The 22,977-nt window shown below is 27.6% G+C and overlaps 2 protein-coding genes across 3 annotated transcripts in view; one reads left to right on the top strand and one right to left on the bottom strand.

The window, feature by feature from the left end:
- Positions 1–71: 71 nt before the first annotated feature.
- Positions 72–12,028, top strand: LOC126895487 (putative ATP-dependent RNA helicase TDRD12). Of its 2 annotated transcripts, XM_050667414.1 has the most exons (23): positions 72–345; positions 1,247–1,361; positions 1,433–1,594; positions 1,670–1,831; positions 1,916–2,065; positions 5,688–5,907; positions 5,972–6,115; positions 6,284–6,471; positions 6,612–6,737; positions 6,883–7,031; positions 7,243–7,419; positions 7,472–7,652; positions 7,711–7,890; positions 7,962–8,187; positions 8,247–8,394; positions 8,462–8,581; positions 9,042–9,183; positions 9,242–9,352; positions 10,628–10,930; positions 10,987–11,363; positions 11,426–11,553; positions 11,636–11,740; positions 11,800–12,028. In XM_050667414.1, the coding sequence occupies exons 1-23, from the start codon at positions 314–316 to the stop codon at positions 11,916–11,918; spliced, it is 3,765 nt and encodes a 1,254-aa protein (XP_050523371.1). In that variant the 5' UTR covers positions 72–313; the 3' UTR covers positions 11,919–12,028. The 2 variants fall into 2 exon arrangements, with proteins under 2 accessions (XP_050523371.1, XP_050523372.1); XM_050667415.1 differs by lacking the exons at positions 72–345; positions 1,247–1,361; positions 1,433–1,594; positions 1,670–1,831; positions 1,916–2,065 and adding an exon at positions 5,273–5,374.
- A 1,289-nt stretch (positions 12,029–13,317) lies between these two features.
- The window catches only part of LOC126895485 (rho GTPase-activating protein 7), a 71,424-nt gene continuing 61,764 nt past the window's right edge, over positions 13,318–22,977 (bottom strand). The window contains exons 9-20 of the mRNA XM_050667410.1: positions 19,016–19,087; positions 18,800–18,942; positions 17,753–18,205; positions 16,380–16,580; positions 16,229–16,304; positions 15,736–15,805; positions 15,446–15,672; positions 14,799–15,110; positions 14,352–14,725; positions 14,123–14,274; positions 13,597–14,052; positions 13,318–13,525 (exon numbers count right to left, since the gene is read on the bottom strand). Of these exons, the coding sequence (XP_050523367.1) occupies positions 13,411–13,525; positions 13,597–14,052; positions 14,123–14,274; positions 14,352–14,725; positions 14,799–15,110; positions 15,446–15,672; positions 15,736–15,805; positions 16,229–16,304; positions 16,380–16,580; positions 17,753–18,205; positions 18,800–18,942; positions 19,016–19,087 (2,651 nt within the window). The 3' untranslated portion in view covers positions 13,318–13,410. The remainder of the gene's footprint in view (positions 13,526–13,596; positions 14,053–14,122; positions 14,275–14,351; positions 14,726–14,798; positions 15,111–15,445; positions 15,673–15,735; positions 15,806–16,228; positions 16,305–16,379; positions 16,581–17,752; positions 18,206–18,799; positions 18,943–19,015; positions 19,088–22,977) is intronic.

Here is a 22,977-nt window from a genome sequence, read left to right as displayed (position 1 = left end):
AGTTATCACGTTCGTTCGACCCTCTTATTTTTTCATTCATAAATTTTTATCACATCAATTTTGTATAAAAAATGTGATAACATTATACAACAAGTAGCTGTGAAAAACGTGTTTGACTTAATTAAATTTGAAATAAGTTCTAACGGTAACTTTTATAAAATGGGATAAAATAATCGATTACATTGGTTGTAGTCTATGTTAAAGTGATAAATTTATGAGAAGCATAAAACTATTGATCTGAAAAACTTAATTGAAATATTTTCTAATATTTATGTTTTGATTATATTACAAATAAAATCAATTAATTACCAAAATGGACTGTATTCCATTACAAAAATATTCCGAGTAAGCTATCCTTGATTTTCTGTCAAATAATCTTAATTAAATAATTTTTTTAAATAATATACATTTTTGTGTAAACTTAAAAAATAGTAGTAGAGTAAACTGAGTTAGGGAATATATAATTTAAAGTCTAATACTGAAATATCTAATAAATTTTAATTTTATAGTTAAAAACCAATAGTTGATGAATTATAAAATCATCTAGCTAAAATTGAATATGTTATATAATTTAATGTTATATTTTACTCTTTAAAAATATTATTTTAAATTCTTAAAACAATTCTAAGACTAAAATTTTTTTTTGTTTATAAAATGTTTTGTTAGTATGATATGATATGATATGATATTAAATTCAATAAAATTTATCATTATTTTGTTCTTTTGAAAAAAAAACTTGGTTAAATAGTTATTTATTGTTTTGTTAAAATTGACCCCATCAATGAGGTAAAAATATAGTTTTATTTTATTAAATTGTTCATAGCAACCATATACTACAAGTTATATGTGATAGAAAAAAGTGTTCTTCTTAGTCTAGGTTACTCTGTAGCTATTTCATATTAGTTTCATAAAGTTTTTTGCTTAACACTTATATTTTATTTAATATTATTTATCTTATCTAAAAGTGAAAAGCGTGACACTTAGTTTAATTTATATATACTAACTATAGAACTCCGAGCATGAGTCTTACTTTTTTTGATAAAAAATGGTAATATTACCAATTTGCTACTAGCATGTAAACTAGGCAAAATTATGTTATTATTTATGAACAGTATATAGGTTTTAAAAAGTATGAAAATAGGTTAACTGTTTTTACGAATAATGGAATCATATAAAAAATAATACCTTGTATTCTTTTCAATACTTTTAATTCTTTTATGTTTATAGTAAATTTTTTTCTCATTAGCTTACTTTATGAAATATCAAAATACAATGCAAGCACTATTCCTGTTTATGGTCCATTTAAAAAACTATTTATCAGTGATTGGGCCCATTCCAAAATTCATCCTTGTGTAATTCAGGTAACTTTTTTGAAATTACTCAAGCTAGTTTTTATTTTAAATAATATAATAATAAATTAAAAACATTTTAGAGTTTTGATAAATTACTAGTTAGGCAAATGAAACCTATTCAACAAAATTCAATTGAATATATTATGAGAAAAAAGAATATTTCAATGGTTGGATTTTCAAAAGGGAAATCATTATTATATTTATCTAGTATAATTTCTTTAATATTAAATAATGAAAGTATGGTAAGTGATATGTATTTAACTTAAAAGTATGTATATTGTTTTCCTATTTTATTTGCATAATTTTATTTTTTTTAGAATAATTTAGAACTTGGACCAAAATGTATTATTCTAAGTAGTTCATTACAGTCTTGTAGTATTATAGAAAGTCTGATAAAAAGTCTTATTTCTTTTGTTCCTAAAAGAAAAATCAAAGTTGTTCTTGCAATGTGTACATCAGTTTCAATGCAACAAACTATGGTAGTAATATATTTTAGGTTTTTTCTTTATTTTTAAATAATTTAAAACTTTTGAATCTGTTTTTATAATAAATTATAATTTTAGATTGAAATATGTAATGGATGTGATTTTCTTATTGCTACACCTTCTAACTTTCAATATTTATTAAAAAATATGAAAATTTTCAGATGGTTAAATTTAGATTATTTTGTTTTTGATAATATGGAATTGCTTTTAGAAAATTATAAAGAACAGGTAATTTATATAGTTAGAAAAAATAAATGATATAGTACACAATTAAGGCTTAGTGCATGAACTGAACTGTGGGTTATGATTGAGGTGTTGCATGGTAAATTCAATAATCCCTTTTTAGTTTTGATGCATAGGTGAGAGGTGTTGATTTTACTATGATGTATTTTTTTTTGTCTCTTTAATGTTTTTCAGCTTTTACTGGGCCAATTTTGATGAATAATATGTCAACAAATTAAATGGTTTCTAATCTAAGATATTTGTTTTAAAAATTGAAAATATTTCCTTTTCTTATAAATGAAGGAAATCCTCCGAAAAATTGTAATCTTTAAAATATGTAAATTTGACATCTTTTATATTTTTTATTATTTACTTTTAGTTTCGATGCGAAGCTGAGAAAGTATTGGTTTTACTATGTTTATTTTTTTTATGTCTGTTACCATTTTTTCTCAGCTCTTACCAAACTGATTTCTTTCAACAATACGTCAAAAGATCACAAATTGTATTTAGTCGAAGACATTACCCTCAAAAATTGAAAAAAATTCCCTCGTTTTCTGTAAATGGGGGAAACCTCCAAAAAAATTACATATTTTAAGATAGCTAATTTTCGAAATTTTTTCAATTTTTTTTACTTAAAACTGCCATAACTTTCTTAAAAATGAATAAATCAATATAATTTTTTTTTTTTAATGCATGATGTCTACCTATCATTTGGTATATTTTTTTTATAAATCTGACCCTTTACTTGCCCACAGGGGGGATTTAAAATGACAACTTTTTCACAAAAAATTAACTTTTTCAATTTAACTTTTAAAAGTGTTATGGAAAGTCTAACATTTAGGTACCCATGCTAGTGTAACTTTGTTGAACCTTGATAGTGATTCTAAAGTTTCCTTGCATTCGAGGACCAGCTTTGAATTCACCTGATCATTACAGAGTGCTTTTAAAGCCGCTTGAATCTAACTTAAGATAGTTATCTTTCTATTTTTGTATACCGGCAGGTTCTGAGTCTCTACCAGTATTGCCATCACCTCTGCTTGGAAAATAGAGGGTGCTGTGCCCAATGACATACTGACATTTATTTGTGGCTTTAAATCCCAAATGCCAGCACCTACTTTTCCTGATTTTTTGAATCCATCTGTATATATTACAAATTCTCCTTTTTAGTCAGGTGTTTAGTATTCCATTCTCTACGTGTAGTGATTTCCACTTTGTAGGGAATGTTCTTCTTAAGAACCGGTTTGATATAGTCCAAGGGGTATTCCAAAAATCCCTGGTCTATCTCTTTTATTATTTTACTATGTTCTGCTGTATCACTCTCCAGAGTCCACATACCTAAGTTGTGGAATCTTAGTGCTGTGGCTTTGTTGTTAGCTTTAACTTATAGATGCAGAGGAGGCAATCTGATTAGTGCCTTTAATGTGACCATTGGTGTAATTCTTAATGCTCCAGTGATGGCTATGACAGCCATTCTCTGTATGCGACTAAGTTCTTTCCTAGCTGTAATGAGTGCTGTTCTGGTCCACCAGACTAGGGTACCGTAAAATATCATAGGTTTAGTCACTGAAGTGTACATCAATACATAAGTTTTGGTTTAAGACCCCATGTCTTTCCTAAGGCTCTGATGCAGGTCCATAGTGTGGTCATTGCTCTTTTGAGTCTTGACTCAACATGTGATTTCCATTTTAGCTTACTATCTAAGATAATACCTAAGTATTTTACTTCCAATTTTAAGCTAATTTCTTGTCCATTTAGAGTAAGAGTGTCAAGACTGTCTAGCCCTGTTCTCCTTCTAGTGAAAATAATGACCTCTGCTTTATTTGGATTAACAGATAGATCATACTTACTGCACCATATATGTATAGTGTTTAGTTTCTGTTGTGCTAAGTCTATAATAGTGTCTGGGAATTTACCCACCACTGCTATAACTAAGCCATCCGCATAGTCTTGTGTATAACAGTATTTGTTTAACTCTTTGATAAGCGAGTCCAATGCTAGACATCATAGCAAGTGAGATAGAACCCCGCCTTATGGGCATCCCTGTTTAACACTGTTGATTACTTTGGTTTCATTGAACTGTCCCATAGTAGAGTTAATCCATTCATCGCGCTAGCATTTTTTAGTTCAAATCCTGATCTTAATAGATCTTTGGCTATCTTCCAAGGCGGCTTCCTTGATTTTAATCTGAATATTAGTACATCTTCTAATCTTTCGACTAGCAGTAAATTCCTCCTATTCTCGGCTTTCTTGCTAGTCTTAATAAGTTTCTGCTTTCTTCATAGGTCTGATGGAACTATATTGGTTGATACTGGTAGCCACTGTAACTGAGTGAACTTCACCGTGTTGCTAATCACTCTTATCATGCTATGCAATTGTGTATCGACTTTCTTTACGTGTGCACTATTGCACCGTATTTGGCTGCGTTAGTGCTGCTATCTGTAGTGTTTTAGCATCAGCGTCGTCCCATTCTGTAACAACGAGTTTTTGGATTAGATTAACTCGAGATTGTACTTGTACCACGATAATGAACCTGTTCACACTACATTTGTTGTTCGTAAATTTTTGGCCAAAAACAATACTGTAATGACGCGCCAGCCACCATATTCGCCAGACATGGCTCCGTGTGATTTTTGCCTATTTCCAAAAATAAAGAAAACTTTAAAGGTCGTTTTACGAACATATATGACATTAAATACTCTCATTCAGCGATGCTCTGAATGAGCTGAAGGCTATCCCAAAGATTGAGTTTGAGAAGTGTTTCTAGTATTGAAAGAAGCATTGGCACAAGTGCATAATATTTAATGGGAACATTTTTGAAGATGACAACATTAATTTAGATAAATAATTAATAAATTATTTTTTTCAAAAAACGAAAATACAATTTTATAAATTTTTGTGGGCCTAATTCTTCAAATGAAAGGTTAAGCCAATTGAAATGCTAGTGGAAGAAGCTTATACTTTGCCACTGCATCGAAGTGTACAGTTATAAAAATAAAAACTTTAAAATATTGCTATTGAGATTATTAGTTGTATTTTTCACAAAAACAAAAGAAAATTTTTTTCATACTAAATACCTTTTTATAATATAAAATTTTATATTATTATGAATTATTTTATGTTATAAAATACTAGTGTAATATAATAATAATTTTCTTGTAGAGATATAGAATGTTCTATTAGTAAGGAAACAGATCAATTGTTACAAACAGTGAGAACAATAGATATCTGGTTACTTACTTACTGAACACCTATATATTACATATGTACAGGAAAACTAATACACTCTGCCACACTCATTAATTTTAAAAATACAAAGTAATATATATTTTTTCTTTTCAAAAATTATATACTATAATTAAAAAAAAATATATATCTTGTTTCATAGAAAATTATTTGATTTTCCATGGGAGAATTTACCAAGGTTTTTTTTAAATTTATAACACATAAAATTAGAAAATAATATAAGTATCATAATGTTCATTTTTTCATTTAATAAATGTAAGTTTTAATAATAAAAAAAAAAATTTCAATAAAATATTAGGGGTATACTGAATTTCCAGGCTATATTTCTTAGTTATAGTAAATTAAAAAAAAAATTCTTTAAATACATATTTAAACAATTTTTTAGATGTTTTATTTCTTTGATTTGTTGACAAAGTTGAAAGAAAATAGACAAATTCAGTTTATATCAGCTTCTGTTAAATGGAACAAATATTTGGATGAATATTTAAAGCGTTTATTTGTAGATTGGCAATATGTGTTTGGCTCTCATTTTGAAGCTGCTCGTTATATGAATATAGGTTTTTATATTATAACATCAAAAAATGATAAATTGAGTAAAATTTCAGGTGTGTAATTGAAGGTATTTAATTGTAAAATGTTAGAAAATTTTTATTTTATTTTTGGTTTTAGATTGTTTAAAAAATAATATAATAGGTCGTCATTGTGTATTAATAACTTCAACTACAGAAGATCATAATAAAATTTATAGTTATTTATCAATGAGTAACCCTGATATAGAAATTTTTTTGCCAGGAGAAATACGAAGTGCTAAGAGTTTGTAGATTTTAAACTATTAATTATAATTATATAATAAGTTTCACAAATAATTGTGTTCTAGATAACTTATAATTGAGCTAATAAGTGTGTTGACCTATATTAATAGGTTTTATTTGTGTTAATTCAAATTTTTTTTTTTTATATATAAAATAAAAAATTTTTTAGTGTTTGTGTCACAACATTGGGAAAAACCACTGTCTAAAAATAAATATGTGTTGATTTGTAATGATGATATGTTGCATGATTTTTACATAGACAACGCTGATTGTCTATTACATTATGATATGCCATCAACAAAAGATGTATTTTCAATAAGATTTAGTGTCTTTCAGGATTCAAATACTAATTTTGAAGTAAGTTTTTTGTATGTATTGTAATTCATCGTTAAAGTAAATTGTAAATAACTCTTTTCGTCCTTTAAAGAGTAATTTTCTGATTTGGCTAATTATTTTATAAAATAATCTAAGTCTTAATTATTAATCACTATTTTTAGGAAAAAAATCGTAATACATATATATTTTTGAATGATGAAAATATAGTGGACTTACCTAAAATTTTACAGCAAATGAAATTATTTGGTAGTGGTAAAGTTGATTCTGTACTAGAAACTCAGGCAAAGGTATATTACTTAAAAATTGAATCATTAAAACGATCGTACTAGGTTTTTAATTTTGCTTAAAAGCAGTATTAAACATGTTAGTTAAATGTGGAAAAGAAAACTATCTATTAAATTCACTAATTGCAACTAATTTTTTATTTGTTAGCTGATTTCGGAAAGTTTAGAAAAAGTAAAGAAAAATCTACTCTTCTGTCCTAACATACAACAGTTTGGTAAATGTCAAAAACCAGAAGCATGTCAAAATCGACATGTTTTAATAAAGGAATTAGATGAACCTTGCCATAATATTCCAAAGTAAATTTTATCAACAATTGATAAAATGATACTTTAAGTTAAGGATAAGAAATCAATAAATATTGTTAATTTATTATTCTTAATTTAAAACTATTTTTAGAATTATAAAATCAGTATTTAGTTCAAATGAACATTTTTTGATTTCAATGACTATTACTATTTTATAGTTTAAGTTATTATTTCTAATTTTATTAAGTTTTAATATTTTTAGATCTGGATTTGCTATAATTAAAATTTTACATGTGTATGATGCCTCTCATATGTCTGCAAAACTTATGAAATTTAGTAATAAAAACATTGAGGATTTCACATCGTGGTTGAATATAGAAGATAATTCTTCTAATATAAATTCTGAAATGGGTTTATATTATTCATCTCAAAGTAAAAGGTTAGTTCAAAAATTTTACTATATCTATTTATTTACTATTTATTTTCTTTAGAATCCTTCATGAAGCTCCAAAAATCGGTGATAAGATAGCTGTAGAAATAGAAAGTAAAGATAGGGAACAATGTATTTATGATTATTATCGAGGAATTGTATTGGAAATAATTGATAGTCACACAATGAATCCTAAAATCAAGGTTAAATTAATAGACAAAGGAATTGTAAAAGTAGTTTCTGTAAGTATTTTAGATTGTATATTATCTTACAAACTACCATTTAACATTTTTTTTATAGAAATGGAGGGTGTTTGTACTTCCTAGTTTTTTAAAGGCTTTACAAACAAATGTAGTCGACATAATTTTAGCTTCTGTAAAACCCGTTGATTTTGATAGAACTTGGTGTTCAAAAGCTGATGTATTTGTACGAGAACACTTAAAGTATATTGAAGATTGTCAAGAGACTTTGGTTGTTAAGGTTAAAATCAATATTTAATATTTATATTATGACACTCAATTGAATAACATAATATTTTAAAATTGTTTTAGATTAAATTAACTCTAGGAACAACAGTTTGGATAGAAAACTTATTCAGAAAATATTGGCATTCTAAAAAAAAATTGTTTCATCATGAATTAGTATTGCCTGATTTATTAATAGATAAAGGATTTGGAGATATGAACTATGAACACATTGAAAAACTTGTAGAACTTTGTAGTTTAGCAGATATAAATGTATTACCTAATTTAAAAAAAAAAAATTTAGACATCAAACGTAAGTTCTTATAATAAACATTTAAGTGTTGATCTATTTGTATGTTTCCATTATATCAGGTGAATTTGGAATAAAGGAATATATGGCTATGTATCAACTACCTTCACCTCAATGGGCACATTTAAGTGATGAAGTCTCATTAGTTTCTATTGATTATGTATATAGCCCCAAGCACTTTTTTGTACGTAACACAAAATTTCATGATCGGTAATTTATAGATTGTTGTATATGTAAAAAGTTTATACTAAAAATTTTACTTTATTTTTATTAATAGATTAGAACTACTTCAAAAAAAAATTGATAGTTTTATAGAAGCTAATCAAGCAATAAAATTAAATTATGTTGTGAAAGATGCAATTTGTTTAGCTAAAAATCCTGATCTTGAGCCCAATAAGTAAAAATAACATTTTTATTTTATTATAAATAAATGTCACCTAGTTTGCTATTATTTTATATGAATATTTAAAATATTTATACAAAAAGAAAATTATTTTTATATAAGTTTATACAATATTATTGACATTTTCAGATGTACCCAAGTATTCATTTCTGAGTTAACTTATTGAATTTGATAATTACTTATACAAAGTTGTAATTTTATTTTTCACTTATAATTAATAGAGATGAATAATTTTTATCCTATTTATAGCTATTATAAAATTTATGTAATAAGATATCTATAATACAAATATCTCCTAGGAAAAAAGATATACTATTTTTTTTTCGGTTAAAGAAAAAAGTAATCAGTTTTATTTAATTTAAAATTTGTTTAAAGAACAAAAAAAACCGATTATTTTTTCTTTTTTAAAGATGCTTATTTGAATTATATTTTATAGAATAAACTGTTTTTATAGGTATAATCGAGCTAAGGTTACAACTATTAGGAATAACAAGTATGTCGAGGTTTTATTTGTAGATTATGGTGAATATAAAGATGTTAAGCGCAGTAGTTTAGTATCTATCCATCCAAATTTAATTTCTGATTTACCATTTCAAGTAATTTAATTAAAAAATGTTTTTTCCATACATAATTAATTTTATTCCTCAAATATAGATAATTGAGTGTAGCCTTTGTGGAATCAAAGATTTATCAAATGATCAAGAAGAATTTAATGAATTAACTAATTACTTTTATCAATTAACTGAATATCCAATGTATGTAAAAGTGAGTAATTGACTATTACAATAAAAATTTAAGTAATAAAAGGTTGGTATCATTTTATGTTAATTGAAAAATGACTTAATGTAATATTTATTTATAAAAGCATGGAATACTCTCTGGTTCATACGGGACTGTAATATTTTAATTTATGATAAGAATTCAGTACTTGTGAATCATTGGAATGCCTAAAAATGTGTGTTCACGGTAATAGTATGTTACAGTGAGACGTGAATGAACTGATAAAACAATATAGATTTGTACGTTATTTTAATATGTTTACTCAAAAAAGATTATTTTATGCCATTTATTTTTGTGTATTATAATGTGAGATTATTTTTGTTGGGGGAGTAAAGGAGTTTTAGTCTAAAATATAAAATATTTAGAATAAAGTATAAAATACTTCAAGTTTAACATTTGATGAATTCAAAAAATACTATAAGAAAAGTCAAATGTTTTGGTAATGCTGTTATTGTAATTGTCAAGTTTTCAATGAAATTTATTTTGACTAAGGATTTCTTTATATTTTTAAATGAAAAATTAATAATTATTTGAAATATTTAAAAAAATATTCATGTCTTCAGTTCTTTGCTGACACTTAGAACTCATAATACATGACTTTTAGGAAACTAACTATTAACCCCTTTGTGCCTATTTTTATACCTGGTCTAGAAACTTCTTTTAGCTTCGATGCAAAGCTGAGTAGGTATTAATTTTACCATGATGTGTTTATTTATTTATTTTTTTTGTGTGTCTGTTACTACTTTTTCTCAGCTCTCATTGGACCAATATTCCTTAACAATATGTCAAAAGATCACAAATTGTATCTAGCTTTACCTTTTATTTTGAAAAAAATTATCTCGTTCCCTGTAAATGGGAATAATCCCCCCAAAAATTACAATTTTTAAAATCGGTACATTTTTAAACTTTTTTTTTTTAAAACTGCCATAACTTTTTAAAAAATGAATGAATCAAAATAATTTTTTTTTATATTGAAGCCTTCGGTATTTTTCTTTTATTTAATATAAATTTTACAAAAATCTTACTCTTTGCCTGCTCTTGGGTTTTTTTTTTATTATTATTATGAAACTGGCATTTTTTACAATCAATTTATTAAATTTTTCAATATTAATACTGATATAAATAGACATTGTTAATAATTTATATGATTAGAAACATTTTATTTAATTTGAATATTATAGAATTAAAAATATCATTTAAATTTCATATAGAAATTTAAAAAATTTGTAAAATTTTATAGATAATTATTTTAAAACTTAGGTTGTTAATACTCTTGAAAGAGCAAATGACACTGAAGGCAAGCATTATGATGTTATACTTTACTATGAAGATTTGGTAGTAAATTTGGGGTTTAAGCATTTCTTTGGTGATTTTTGTGATGATATTCAAATGGATAAAGTTAATAGTGTTATTGATGATTTATACAAGGAAACTAATAATGATATGACACTTGAAGAAGAGTATGAGTTTGATGAAAGCAAGTTTTTTAATGATTTAGATGAAGATAGTATCGATTCTCAAAATAAATTAGTGGAAGAATTTGGTATTGCTATTTTTGGAGAAGTAAATTGTGCATCAATATAATTTAAAATTTTATATGATTAGTATTTTTGTTTTAGAACTTTAAGTCTAGTTTAAGAAAAATATTTCAAGATAAAAATGTTAATAATTCCTTGACTATAAAAGAAATAATTACTGAAGAAATAAGTTCAGATAATGAATCACCAAACACAACCAAATCTATTGAATGTATTAATAAAAGTGAGATACCTGGAAAAAATAATAATGAAGAAATTATTGAAAAATCAAAGATTAAAATTAAAAACAATCGTTCTGAGTATTTACAAAAATATTGTTTAAAGTGTAATACAAATACACAATCAATAGTACCAACATGTATATGGTATCAGGATAGCTGTTTTATTTATCTAAAATTTAGTATTTTAGAAATAGATTCATTTAGTTTAAATTGCTCTTTGGAATCAATAACATTAAGGTATCAAAAATTTATATTCAAATATGTATGTAATAAATTATTTAAATTTTTATACATTTCAGAATTCAAAGTAAAGATGTAGTATACAATTTCAAAGCATTATTATATGGTTTTATTGATAAAGAAACAGTGACGAGTAAACAAAGTTATGATGGTTTTCACATTAAAACTGAAAAATTGTTTAAATCAGGTACTAATATTTTAAAAATAATTTTAATAAAAATTTAAATGAACATATTTGACAAAAAATGTATTATTAAAAATAATTTTAGTGTATAAATGGCCACATTTGTTCCTGTGTAATAGACCACACAAATACTTAAAATATGATCCAGATCATATTGAAGAATCAAGAGATCATTCCACTTGGATAAAAGGTTTATTGTTTAATGTGTAGGTTGTTTTTGTTAATGATACATTTATTTATTATTTATAGTTTTAAATAATTATAAACTTATGGCTCTTGGAAAACCATTGGATAGTAATGCTGAAGATTATGAATCAGACTATAGTAGTGATGAAGAGTCCTTTGAGGAGTTTGAAGACAGGATTTAAAAAGTATTTCTTTTTGTTTTATTTAATTAAATTTTAAAATATGAAGTTGTTATTATTAATTTTGTTTTTTTATGAAGGATATTATATTTATTTAATTGAATCATAGTAAATAGTTTTATTTATTGAAACAAGTTTTCTTAATAAGATTTATTATTTTAAGTATTTTAGTATTTTTACATTAGTATTTTGAGTCATTCAAAACAAATTATTAATTGAAGACGCCATAATTTTTAATTTTTTTATGTTCAACTTTATTTAATATCTCTCCAAAGAAGTAACTTAATGTATGAGTCAGGGTAGACGGTAAAATTTATGCAGCTTAGAGTAACGGAATTGGACCTCACTAACTTGTTTAAAACTAAGCTTTATAGCTATATTCAAATTGAATTTTAGAAACTTATTTAAAATCATTATTTATTGTGATTGTAGTTTAAAGCACTGTTACATTTTTTGATTTGGGAATGTAATATATTTGTTGATTAAAAGTTGAGCTCTTTGATTAATACATTTATTACTACTATATTATATCTATTGGAGATCTCTCAGCAAGTGTATAATCTGAAAGTTAATCATATCTTAGAAAACAGAATCAGATTTTATTAGCATAAAAAAAAAAGACATTAGAGCTACCCTAATATGCACTTTTAATTAGCTATTAAATTAAAAATAAATTGAACAACTTTATTAACATAAACAAATATTTTAATTGTAATTCATATTTAACATAATTTAACACACTAATATAATAAAGGTAACTATATTCTAACAATGATAGTAATAATAATAAATATTATTATGATACATATAGTATACAAAAAATAACATGAATATAAATTAACAGAAAATGTTCAATATTTATAACTATTTAATGATATAACTGATATTTTACCATTATTATTTTATTACATTAAACATGTATAATTAATTTTTAACTAAAATTATATTTGACCATTATGATAGACTAAAAATATATTTACAAAACTATGAGACAGTCTACAATTTACTAATTTCATTATTTTTATATGCCATGTGATGTGATTATTTTATAAAAATAATAATATGGTCATAATATAAATTAATTTATATATAAACTTGTCTACGAAAATGGTAAATAATTGATTGTAGTTATATAATGATTTTGTAATCATATTATTTTACACTATAGGAACTATAGATAATTGGTAAAACTGCAGCTTACTTTTAAGTAAAATATGATCCTGTGCTTGACCAACTTCATAATATATTTTTTTTAATAATTATGATTTATGAGTTATGATAATTGCAATAAATTAATATTCGGAAAAGTATATAATGTCCCTAGAGTGATCAGTCTAAATTGTAATGGGCAATATATTATATTTTATATAAAATAAAATAACAGAACCAAAAGTATCAAAAATGTATAAAGTAAGGTTCATATTTAATTAGTAAGAGAAAGAAAATAACAAATATTTACAGAAAAATAAAAATAATTTGTACAAATATTTAATTATTACACTTTACTTTCGGGACCTTCAGCGGAGTGTTCAAAAGATTTTCGAATTTTTGACAGGTATTTGGAAGTAATATGACCATAAATTTTATTGTACCATTCGCTAGTTCTTCCCCTACAAAAAAAATGTAAAATTTATGGTTAAAAAATTGTATGTTATATTGTTGCTTAATATTATAATCTTACTTGGTATCTACTCTAGAAAGGTGGATGACTCTTGATTTACCTGAACCACATGGTTCAATTAAATATCTAGATGCCAACACAATGCCGCGAACAGAGCCTTTTGGTAATTTAGCTTCTAGGTGTTCAACAGATGTCTCAACGATCGCACAACCTCCTTTATTCAAATTGGTTCTCCACGACCTTATTACACAGTAATCTTTGGTCAAATGTGGTTCCATGGCAGAATTGGTGTACTGATAAAGTTCAGCTTGTGTATCCATTTTCATAACCACTCGGGCGGATACAAGTTCTTTATCCCATACATGTCTTTCCCATAGTATCCTTGTAAGTACCTCTGTAGGCGGTGCTTCTATTTCAGTGCACACGCGCCAAAGTCTTAATGGGTGTCCATCTCCAACTTTCTTGTAAGATATGTCAACGTTTTCAAAGCTTCCCATCGTAATCCATCCTCTATTTCTGTAAGTGTAATTAAATGTTTACTATTGATAAAAAATATGACTAGGAGGTTTAACTGTTCTATATTTACTTGTCTTTGACTTCTTTGAGGAGTGCATTTGTGCAAACGTTTAAGTATCCTTTCCAGTCGTGACCCATTTCCGCCCCAAGATCATCTAAATTTATAGGAATACTCTCATCCATATAACTGAAGTGACATTGGCTCATAATATCATCTGACATCTGAAAAAATAGATTTTAGTTATCATTGATATCAGCTTATTAATCAAGTTACGATTAAAAAGCATATTGACGCGTACCGTATAAAGTTCTCTGTATTGTTTGATGAGAAAGAGCAGACAGTCATGGGCTGATTTATTCTGGCCTAGCTGTTTGGAATCCGGTAATCCGATGTTTGTTTGATTGCGTCGAGGTGAAACAGATGATGATCGTTGGGAGCCTCCTGGACTAGGAGGTGTTGAACCAGAACTACCGTGAGAATTACTATTTCCAAGATGAAATAAGGATGGCGCCAAACACACTGCCAAATTACTAGCAGACATTTGGTTAACGTCACTCTTTAATGATACGTGATGTAAAAAGTTCAGTAAAGTATACAAGGCTTCTCGGTGTTCATCAGGTAACAGCAAAACTGTACAATGAACAGCTTCTTTCTGTAAGTACACTGGAACATCTTAAGTAAAACGATACGATTAATTTTTTGGTTTTATTATTGTATATTACTTTTAAATGAGAATTACACATACGTTGAAAAATAGCAATAAAACTTTCTGATAGCTTATTGGTAAGTAAAGCTTCGGGTAATTCACGGAAGTACTGTTTTACCATGTCGGCAACATCGTAAGCTTGATGATTTTCAAACTTAATATTATCTGGTTCAGATTCTGCCAATTGTTTCAAACGCTGTATACGGGATTTAACTCCTGGCTTTCTGAATAAGCCGACATGATCCAGAGCGTTCTCCTCGAGCCAACGGAAAGCTGATTGTATGAAAGGCGGTAGTGCTGATCCATTTTTCTGTACGTTAGTTATCAATGGAACGCCAAACACAGATTTATCTGAAATAATGTAAAATAATTGTTTAATATCATAATAATAATATATAATTCTATTTATCACTGCTTGATTAAGATCAAACGAATAAGGAAATAAATTTGATTGGAAATCAAAAAAGACAGAAAACAAGAGAAGTGTTGACTAAGTAAATGATCTGATAGAACATAATATAGTATATTTTGAATTATGAAATGATAGAATATATTGCAATATAAAAATAAAAATATATTTCTGTATTAAAATTCTGTACGATACATTAGTAAACAATTTCTTCAAATAAAATAATTTCACTTAAAAAAATCAAATAACTTATATTTTAATACGATTATTTACTTACCTTTTGGATCGGATACTTTAGTTTTACGCATAAACTTTGGTAGCTCCCAGTTCCATCCGGTTCTATGTGTTGGACAATATCTTTCCATAATAGCTGTGAGCTTAAGTAAAGACAATTTGCGTAATACTAAGAGCTGGCCGACCGTGAGAGACCCAATAGTATGTCCAACTAATGAGTCAGGTCGTTGTTTAGTCTTTTGGAAACTGTGCCATCGCACAACTGATTTTCTGAAAAAATGTTTAGGTTATCACTTTTTTGTGTTAAAATATTAAAATATTAAATTATTTTACTTTGACTTAGGTGTTAACTCTTGATCACTGTCTTGCACTGCGCTCGAAACCGAATCAACACTGTCATTGTCTAAACATATGTGTAAATCATTAAATATTGTTAATTATGGGATGGCGCAATACAAAATTTTTAATGAGAAAAATAATCACTTTATAGAATATTATAACTATAAATGCAATGATATTTATTATATACATAAAATTGTAATCGAAAAATTTCACACAAAACATACAAATTTCAGTGATGAATAATAAATAAAATTATTAAATTATAATATTAACGAATATTTTATTCGTTGTATGGCTGTTGGATCAATATACATGACTAAGTAATTAGTAACAGAGCATAATTAAATGCGTCATTGAAAAAGAACTACAAGTAAAAGTAATTTTTTATTTTTTGTTACTAAATTATGTCATTTACTTTCTAAGTATATATTTCGATGAAAATTATTGTTTTACTGAGTGATAAAATTACGAATTTTGTACACACCTTTGTTTTTATATGTTTGACTATCTTGGCTACTGTTTGGAGATGAAAATCTGTTGGTCATAAAGTCGAGAAGAGGCTATAGATAAATTAAATAATAATAACTTATTAAGATAATTTTTATGCAAAATTGATGCGAGTATCAACAATTTACCTTGGTGTTATTACTATTAGCATCGGTATATTCGTTTTTCCAAGATAAATCCGAATCAGAGTACGCCAACGAATCAAGAGATTCAGGTTTGGCCAAGAACCGTTTGTTTTTCAAATCTTCGGCCATTGGAGAGTCTGGTGGCGTTACGTCCACACAATTCAATTCCTTCATTTTTTGTTGCATCGAAGCGACATCAATAATCTGTAAGTTTGTATATATATAAAAAATAACACATCTTTAGAGTCTAGTCTAATCGATTCAATGAAAAATAATGTTCAGAAAAACAAGATGAATTACATATAAACGTGTTTTACTTAATGGGACCTCGTACTTTAAGTAATTTTGAATAGTTGAGCCTACGCCATAATTTGACATTAAAAGCCAGTAAAGTGTGATTCGAAAATAATGTTAAATAAAACTTATCTCAATCATTATGACACGCAGAGAACTATTTATTCATTTGATAGAAGACATAGGGTCATAGTATAAACGTGGCGATGTTAAAAAATCATACACTGTGACAGAAATTGATTAAACGACTATTTATCAAGAGTTAAACTATAAGTATTACACATGTATACATAAGAAGTAACATTTCGCTTGAGCATTATTGTTTATTGGCAGTCAAGGGCATCGGGTTTTTCAAATACTAATGGAGTGCTGGAAATGTGACAAATTTATGAGGCTATTAATCATGCGAGTATACAGAACTCAACTAAAAAAATTAATTTCGATATAAATAAATTCAAGTAAACAAAAATTTGAAAAATCTATTTATATAGGTAGTATTTATACGTTTTCCAACTCGATTGAAGAAGACGAAGAATCCACCAAGATGTTGTCTCATAGTATTTCATCGGACTCGCTTTGATTTGGATTGAAAATTATTGGCGTCTAACATTATTTGATGAAAGTATTTCAGTTTGCTATAAATGTTTTTAAAATTTGATTTATGCAATTAAAAGGTTGCTGTTTTCATTTAATCTTTATAATTATAAAAATGATTAGATAGAACTCAAACAACGAGAATTTTCATCAAAGAATACATATTATTTTTCAACGGGCAGTGCATGTTAAACTCGGGCATCTGTTAGTAAGTATACGTGTACATTATTATAAAATAATAACTCATTAACGAGTGTCGTTTAATACCCACGTAAATGTTGTGCAGTAAGAAAGGAGGGGTAAAGACATCGTCCAGAGTTATGTAACACGAGTAGGTTCTGCATGGAATGTGTGGAAAAATTATACTTATCAAGAAAGCGCATAAAGCAAGAAGTCGTAGGATGACACGCCAGTGCGACGGTTTAATAATAATGGATATGATATAATAAAAATAATAATAATGCTTAAACAGCTAGACGGACACTGACCTGAGGCGCACCGATGACGACGCCGTCGCGGTTGCGTTGTTTCCGTCTTCGGGTCTTCAAGCTCTCCACGCGACGCAAGATGGCTTTGGCACCGTCACGGAGTCGCTCGCTACCAGACCTCCGGAACCGCGATGCTAGTAAATCGGCTGCAACCGTTTCCACCGGTACCGCAACATTCGAGGGGAGTGTCATACAACCGCCGCTGTACCTGCAGTTAGTATCGACCGTTTCAGGCGGCCGCTCAGTGTCCTGAACACTTGGTGGTACTCGGACAGCTGTTAAAGAGGTACTGTCATCAAATCGAGGTACCACAGAAGACTGTTGTTGTCGGGTGTCATTTGACATCACGACATTTTTGGTAATATCATCTACCCTAGACCAGCGCCTCGATTCCCTCTGAAACATCCAATTTTCGCTTAACGCACATTCTCCTTCGGAGTCGGATTCGTCAGCCTAAAAAAACATAATAAATAATAACACGTTCGAAAAATTAATTTACATCAGTTTTGTTTTATCAAATGAGATCGCAAATTTCTTTCATACTTAAGAACACTTTTATTTCTTTAATAAAAATATTGACTTCGATTTGATAAAATAAACAACTAGTTTATTAAAAAATTGTTAGATAAAAGTGATTATTTTCTATTTTCGTAATAAATATTTTTAAATGTTTTGTCAATATGTCTTTTTTTTTATATATTTATAGCATTGACATCTCTGTACATTAGCTTGTTCTAAAATTATATTATCTTCGATTTTTTTTAGTCATAATTGTTGCCTTATTGTTTTTTTATTAATTTATTAGTTTGAGTAGAATAATGGTATTTCCTATATGGTGTCATTTTTGTTATTTAATTGTCAACTATTTTTAAATCTGATAAAATAACGATATAGAGTTATTTCAATCGGTGTGTAATTGATTTGATTACTTTTCAAAACCAGTGTTCCTGACCTCGACTTTTTTAATCGTATTTTTTTAAAAAATAAATAAAATAATATTTTTAAAAATTATGCAATAATTCTTATTACTGTTGGAATTGAACTTACCGTATGTTTGGGCGCAAAATCAAGCTTCATGTTTGCACAACGATTTAGAGCATGTAGCCTTCTGAACAACGACTGCAGCGAGTCCAAATCAAGGAATGGATGATCTTTTTGTACGCCGTTCACGTCGATTGGGAACTGCAAGTCTAAACATATACGCCAATAATAGTAAGACAAGTGAAATTCCAAATGACAAATAGTGCATTATAAAAGACTCACCTTCATACATTTGCGCGTACTGTGGAAACCCAGCTGCCCTGAGCCATTTACACGCTTCTTTGGCTTCGATTTCTGTAACAGAAAAATAAAACTACATAAGATAAATATTATTATTATACAACCGCAAAAGTACATTACAGACGTATACGACCGCAATCGTCGGTGGAGACCACACACACAAACATCTCGCGTGTATATTATCGATGGCTAATTAATTACCTATGACATTTACCTTATTGTATATCTCTATTGTTCAACGAATATACAAGCGAATAAGGTACGGTAAAAATTATCACACAAGGTACATAAAATGAAGAGAAATTAAAAAAACCTAGGTAAAAGTGATTTGAAAACCGTTATAATCAAGACACATTTCACGTCTACAAATGTAATTTCTCATAATAATCGTAGTATAATATTTAAAATTGAAGTCGAATGTAAAGGATTAAATAATTTTAATAATATTACACAATATTTGTAGGTACATCAAATTTACATTTATCGTTATTTTGTATCATCCCATCTAGAATGCATTTGATGAATCCGCTATTTACCAACAAAGAGAACAATTATGAATTTATTTGGATTTTACATAGGAGTTATCCAATTGCGTTGATGTGTTGTAATTGTGGCTTTATAAATACATGAAAATTGAAATATTATAATGTAGAAAGTCGTTTTGTTCTAATTTCATTTGAAACAATAATACTGATAAATGGCAATGAAATAATCAAATAAAATTTGAACAAAATAACAGATGAACGAAAAGTATTAACGTGTACTTTCAAAAGCGAGGATTTATACTATCCTTCAGATTCAAAACATTACATAAGTATAATCGTTGATCGTGTACTCGACTATTTTTGCACGCCCGTCATGTTCACGTGCGAATATTTAAGTGGGTCCCGAACCGTAATGATATATCGTTAAATGTTTTGCCTGAGCGAATCTAAGATTAGGTCACAGTTCAAGAACACGATATATCATAACTTGTAATAATTACAATATTAAGAGTATTATTTTCAGTGGACGTTTTACATAGACAACTGTTATTGTTACTATTGACGAGTGTTTTTTAGAGTAAGTTACGTGGTTTATTCAAATACCATTTAAACAAACAATTGTTATTCAGGGACGTATTCCGTCGACACCCGCGGCAAACATTCAGTTATCGTTCACTTTCGTGTGTTGTCGTGGCGGTTTATTTAAGTTTTTGGTAACGTATGTTTTAATAATCAACCACACATTATCATTAATTATTCAACTGGTTCTTATTATATTCTTCGAGCAAAAGTGTACGTCTTTTAGATCCGCTTACATCCATCATAACAAAAAACAATAAGCCCGTCTTTGCAGTTAACTGCAAAGACAGGCTTTGCCAAAGTCTAAATTAAAACTACATTCACAAGTAAATATAGGATTTAAATATTGCCCATGATTGAAGAATATGACTTGGCTACAGCCACGAAATATTAATACATACAATAGATTTTACAACTTTATGCACATGCATATAAGACTATAATAGCGAACAACTAATAATAGTTTTATGCATAATGTATACGCGTATACATGAAATATGTTCTTTAAATAATGCCATAATGAAGGGAAAATTTAACATCGTATGTTTTGCACAATACGCTAATTTCTACAATATCCATGATAGTGTGTTGCTAAGCTAGTTCTTTTAATGTATAGTAATGACAATTTATTTGTTTTTCATAAACTTGATATTGATAGCGTCGTCTTTTTGTAGACTGTCATAAAGATTCACGACGGATGCCGTCAATAGTGTACACAGGGTTATCACATGGCTCTATACATACATTACGGTCTGTTGCACAACAATTATCAGTCTTTGTCCTAATGTCAATCGTATGATATTGTTTTTTTACTTGCAAGCTGCTGCTACTTAAAACGCATTGTAAGGTGACGCCTCTGCAAGGAGATGATGGGACCGATAATATTGTGATGATTTTAATAAGATAGTATTGAATGCTGAGGTTTAACTTAGTGTGTTTTAAATTTGGTAACTTCTCTGCTTTAATGGAGAAAGTCTTCATTATATCCATATGACCTGTCACGATACTTCCGTAACTCATAGTTGTTTCAGTTTGTTGTTAAAAATTGTAAACCAATAGTACCGTAAGAAGAGGAACCCAAGGAAAGCGTACCGATGACGATGAATATCAATTTGCTGTCAACAGATAACACTATTTTATGATTAGACATTACAATATTTTTGTCTAAAAAAGGATATTAGTAAAATATTATTTAACAAATTTTCGGTAAATTTTACTTTCCAAAAAACCCCATAAAAATGTAGGCTAAGATTATGTAAAATTTTATACATAGACGGTTCACGAACGTAACAAGATGCAAAAAGTGTATTGTTCTATTAAGCCTTAATTAAGTTTGCGAATTTCAATAATTTTTCGTATAACTTCTTAAATATATGTTACTGCTTACACGTCACGTTTTAATCAAAGTTTATTTTTTAATAATTCAGAAATAACTTTTATTTTTAGGTATGTTTATTACCGTAAGTAATACTTGTTCTAAATATTACTGTGTGCTTCATTAAGGTTTTGCTTTGTTGTTTATTTAAATATAAGAAATTATATAATGTGTTACAAAGTGAAAATATTTGTAGTTGATTGTGTCAAAAATTAACACATGAAATTCATAGTTGCGTCCGACACGTTTTTAAGTGATGAGTACCGTCTAGATGGTATAGATATGTTTTTTTTTTTTGTGAAAGCATACGAGTGCAATGTTTAGAATAATACGTGTTTCGCCAATTGAGCATAAAAAATGTCTAGTTAAAGATTTAATAAAGAGAACCGCGTAAACGTGCGAAGAAGAAATAATATTAATGATTTTATCGTAAGTGTTAAAGCAAGCTGATGTTAAAGTGTAAATATTTTATACTATTTTTGTTAAGTTAACACTTCTGACAACATTTACTTTGTATGATATAAACAAGAAATAACAGAAGAATATTTCGGTTTAAAGATAAAAAGTGTTATGAGAGTAATGATCAAGTTTTGAATTTGCAAATAGTTATTCATTTTTATTCTTTTACAGATTAACAATACTTTGTAGACGAGTAACTTATATACTCAACGGTTTGTTATAGTTTATGTCATTATATTTTTGCATGATTTTAACTTGACAATTTATTTATAATTATCATTGATGAACGTAGAAAATGCATAAAAACTAGTAATTAAATTTTCGTCAAAATCCTTATGAAAACGAAAAGATTAACTATTACATGATAATGAGTATTTATATTCGGTCAATCCACGAAAGTTATATGCAAATCATTTTATGTTTTTTACATGTAATGAAAACTTTAATTTGAATAAAATTACTGTAATTGATAAAACCGAGAAAGCGTTTGATAATTAACTAGACTCCCAGGTTTTTATATAATAAAAAATAGATAGGACAGTTAGAAACAGCCACAGGAGGTCACATAAAAATCAAGTATGTTTTATATTTAACAAGTCAAGTTCTTTTCATTAAGACTAACCGATAAATAATTGATTTCTTCTTGTCGAATTAATTAAATTTATAATAATAATAAATAAGCCTATAACATTAAAAAAAAAAAACTGAGGTAAACTTACGTATAATTTAATGATACTGATTTCGTCAATGTAATGGAAATCAAAAAACGTAATACTCAACAAATATCAAAACCGGAATACTGCAATGTGTTCATTCTTTCTCGAGATTTCATTGACTCGAGTATCACAATAACAAGCCGATTGAAATAAGGAATGACTGGTAAGGTTTTGTCGTGTCCTAAGTTTACTGTTGAACGCTAACGCAATGCTTCGGGGTCGAAATGTCAGAATTAAGATTGGGTGGCATATAATTGAATATTGGCGAAACGAATACGGTCGACAATAGGCCGATGACAGTGCAGCATTTCGACGGTGATCTACTTCAAT

The sequence above is a fragment of the Daktulosphaira vitifoliae genome, unplaced genomic scaffold, assembly GCF_025091365.1.
Source record: "Daktulosphaira vitifoliae isolate Bord-2020 unplaced genomic scaffold, ASM2509136v1 Scaffold_1, whole genome shotgun sequence".
In the NCBI taxonomy this organism is placed as follows: domain Eukaryota; kingdom Metazoa; phylum Arthropoda; class Insecta; order Hemiptera; family Phylloxeridae; genus Daktulosphaira; species Daktulosphaira vitifoliae.
Note: the sequence above shows the minus strand (reverse complement) of the source record. Positions and strands in the feature narration are given on the sequence as shown.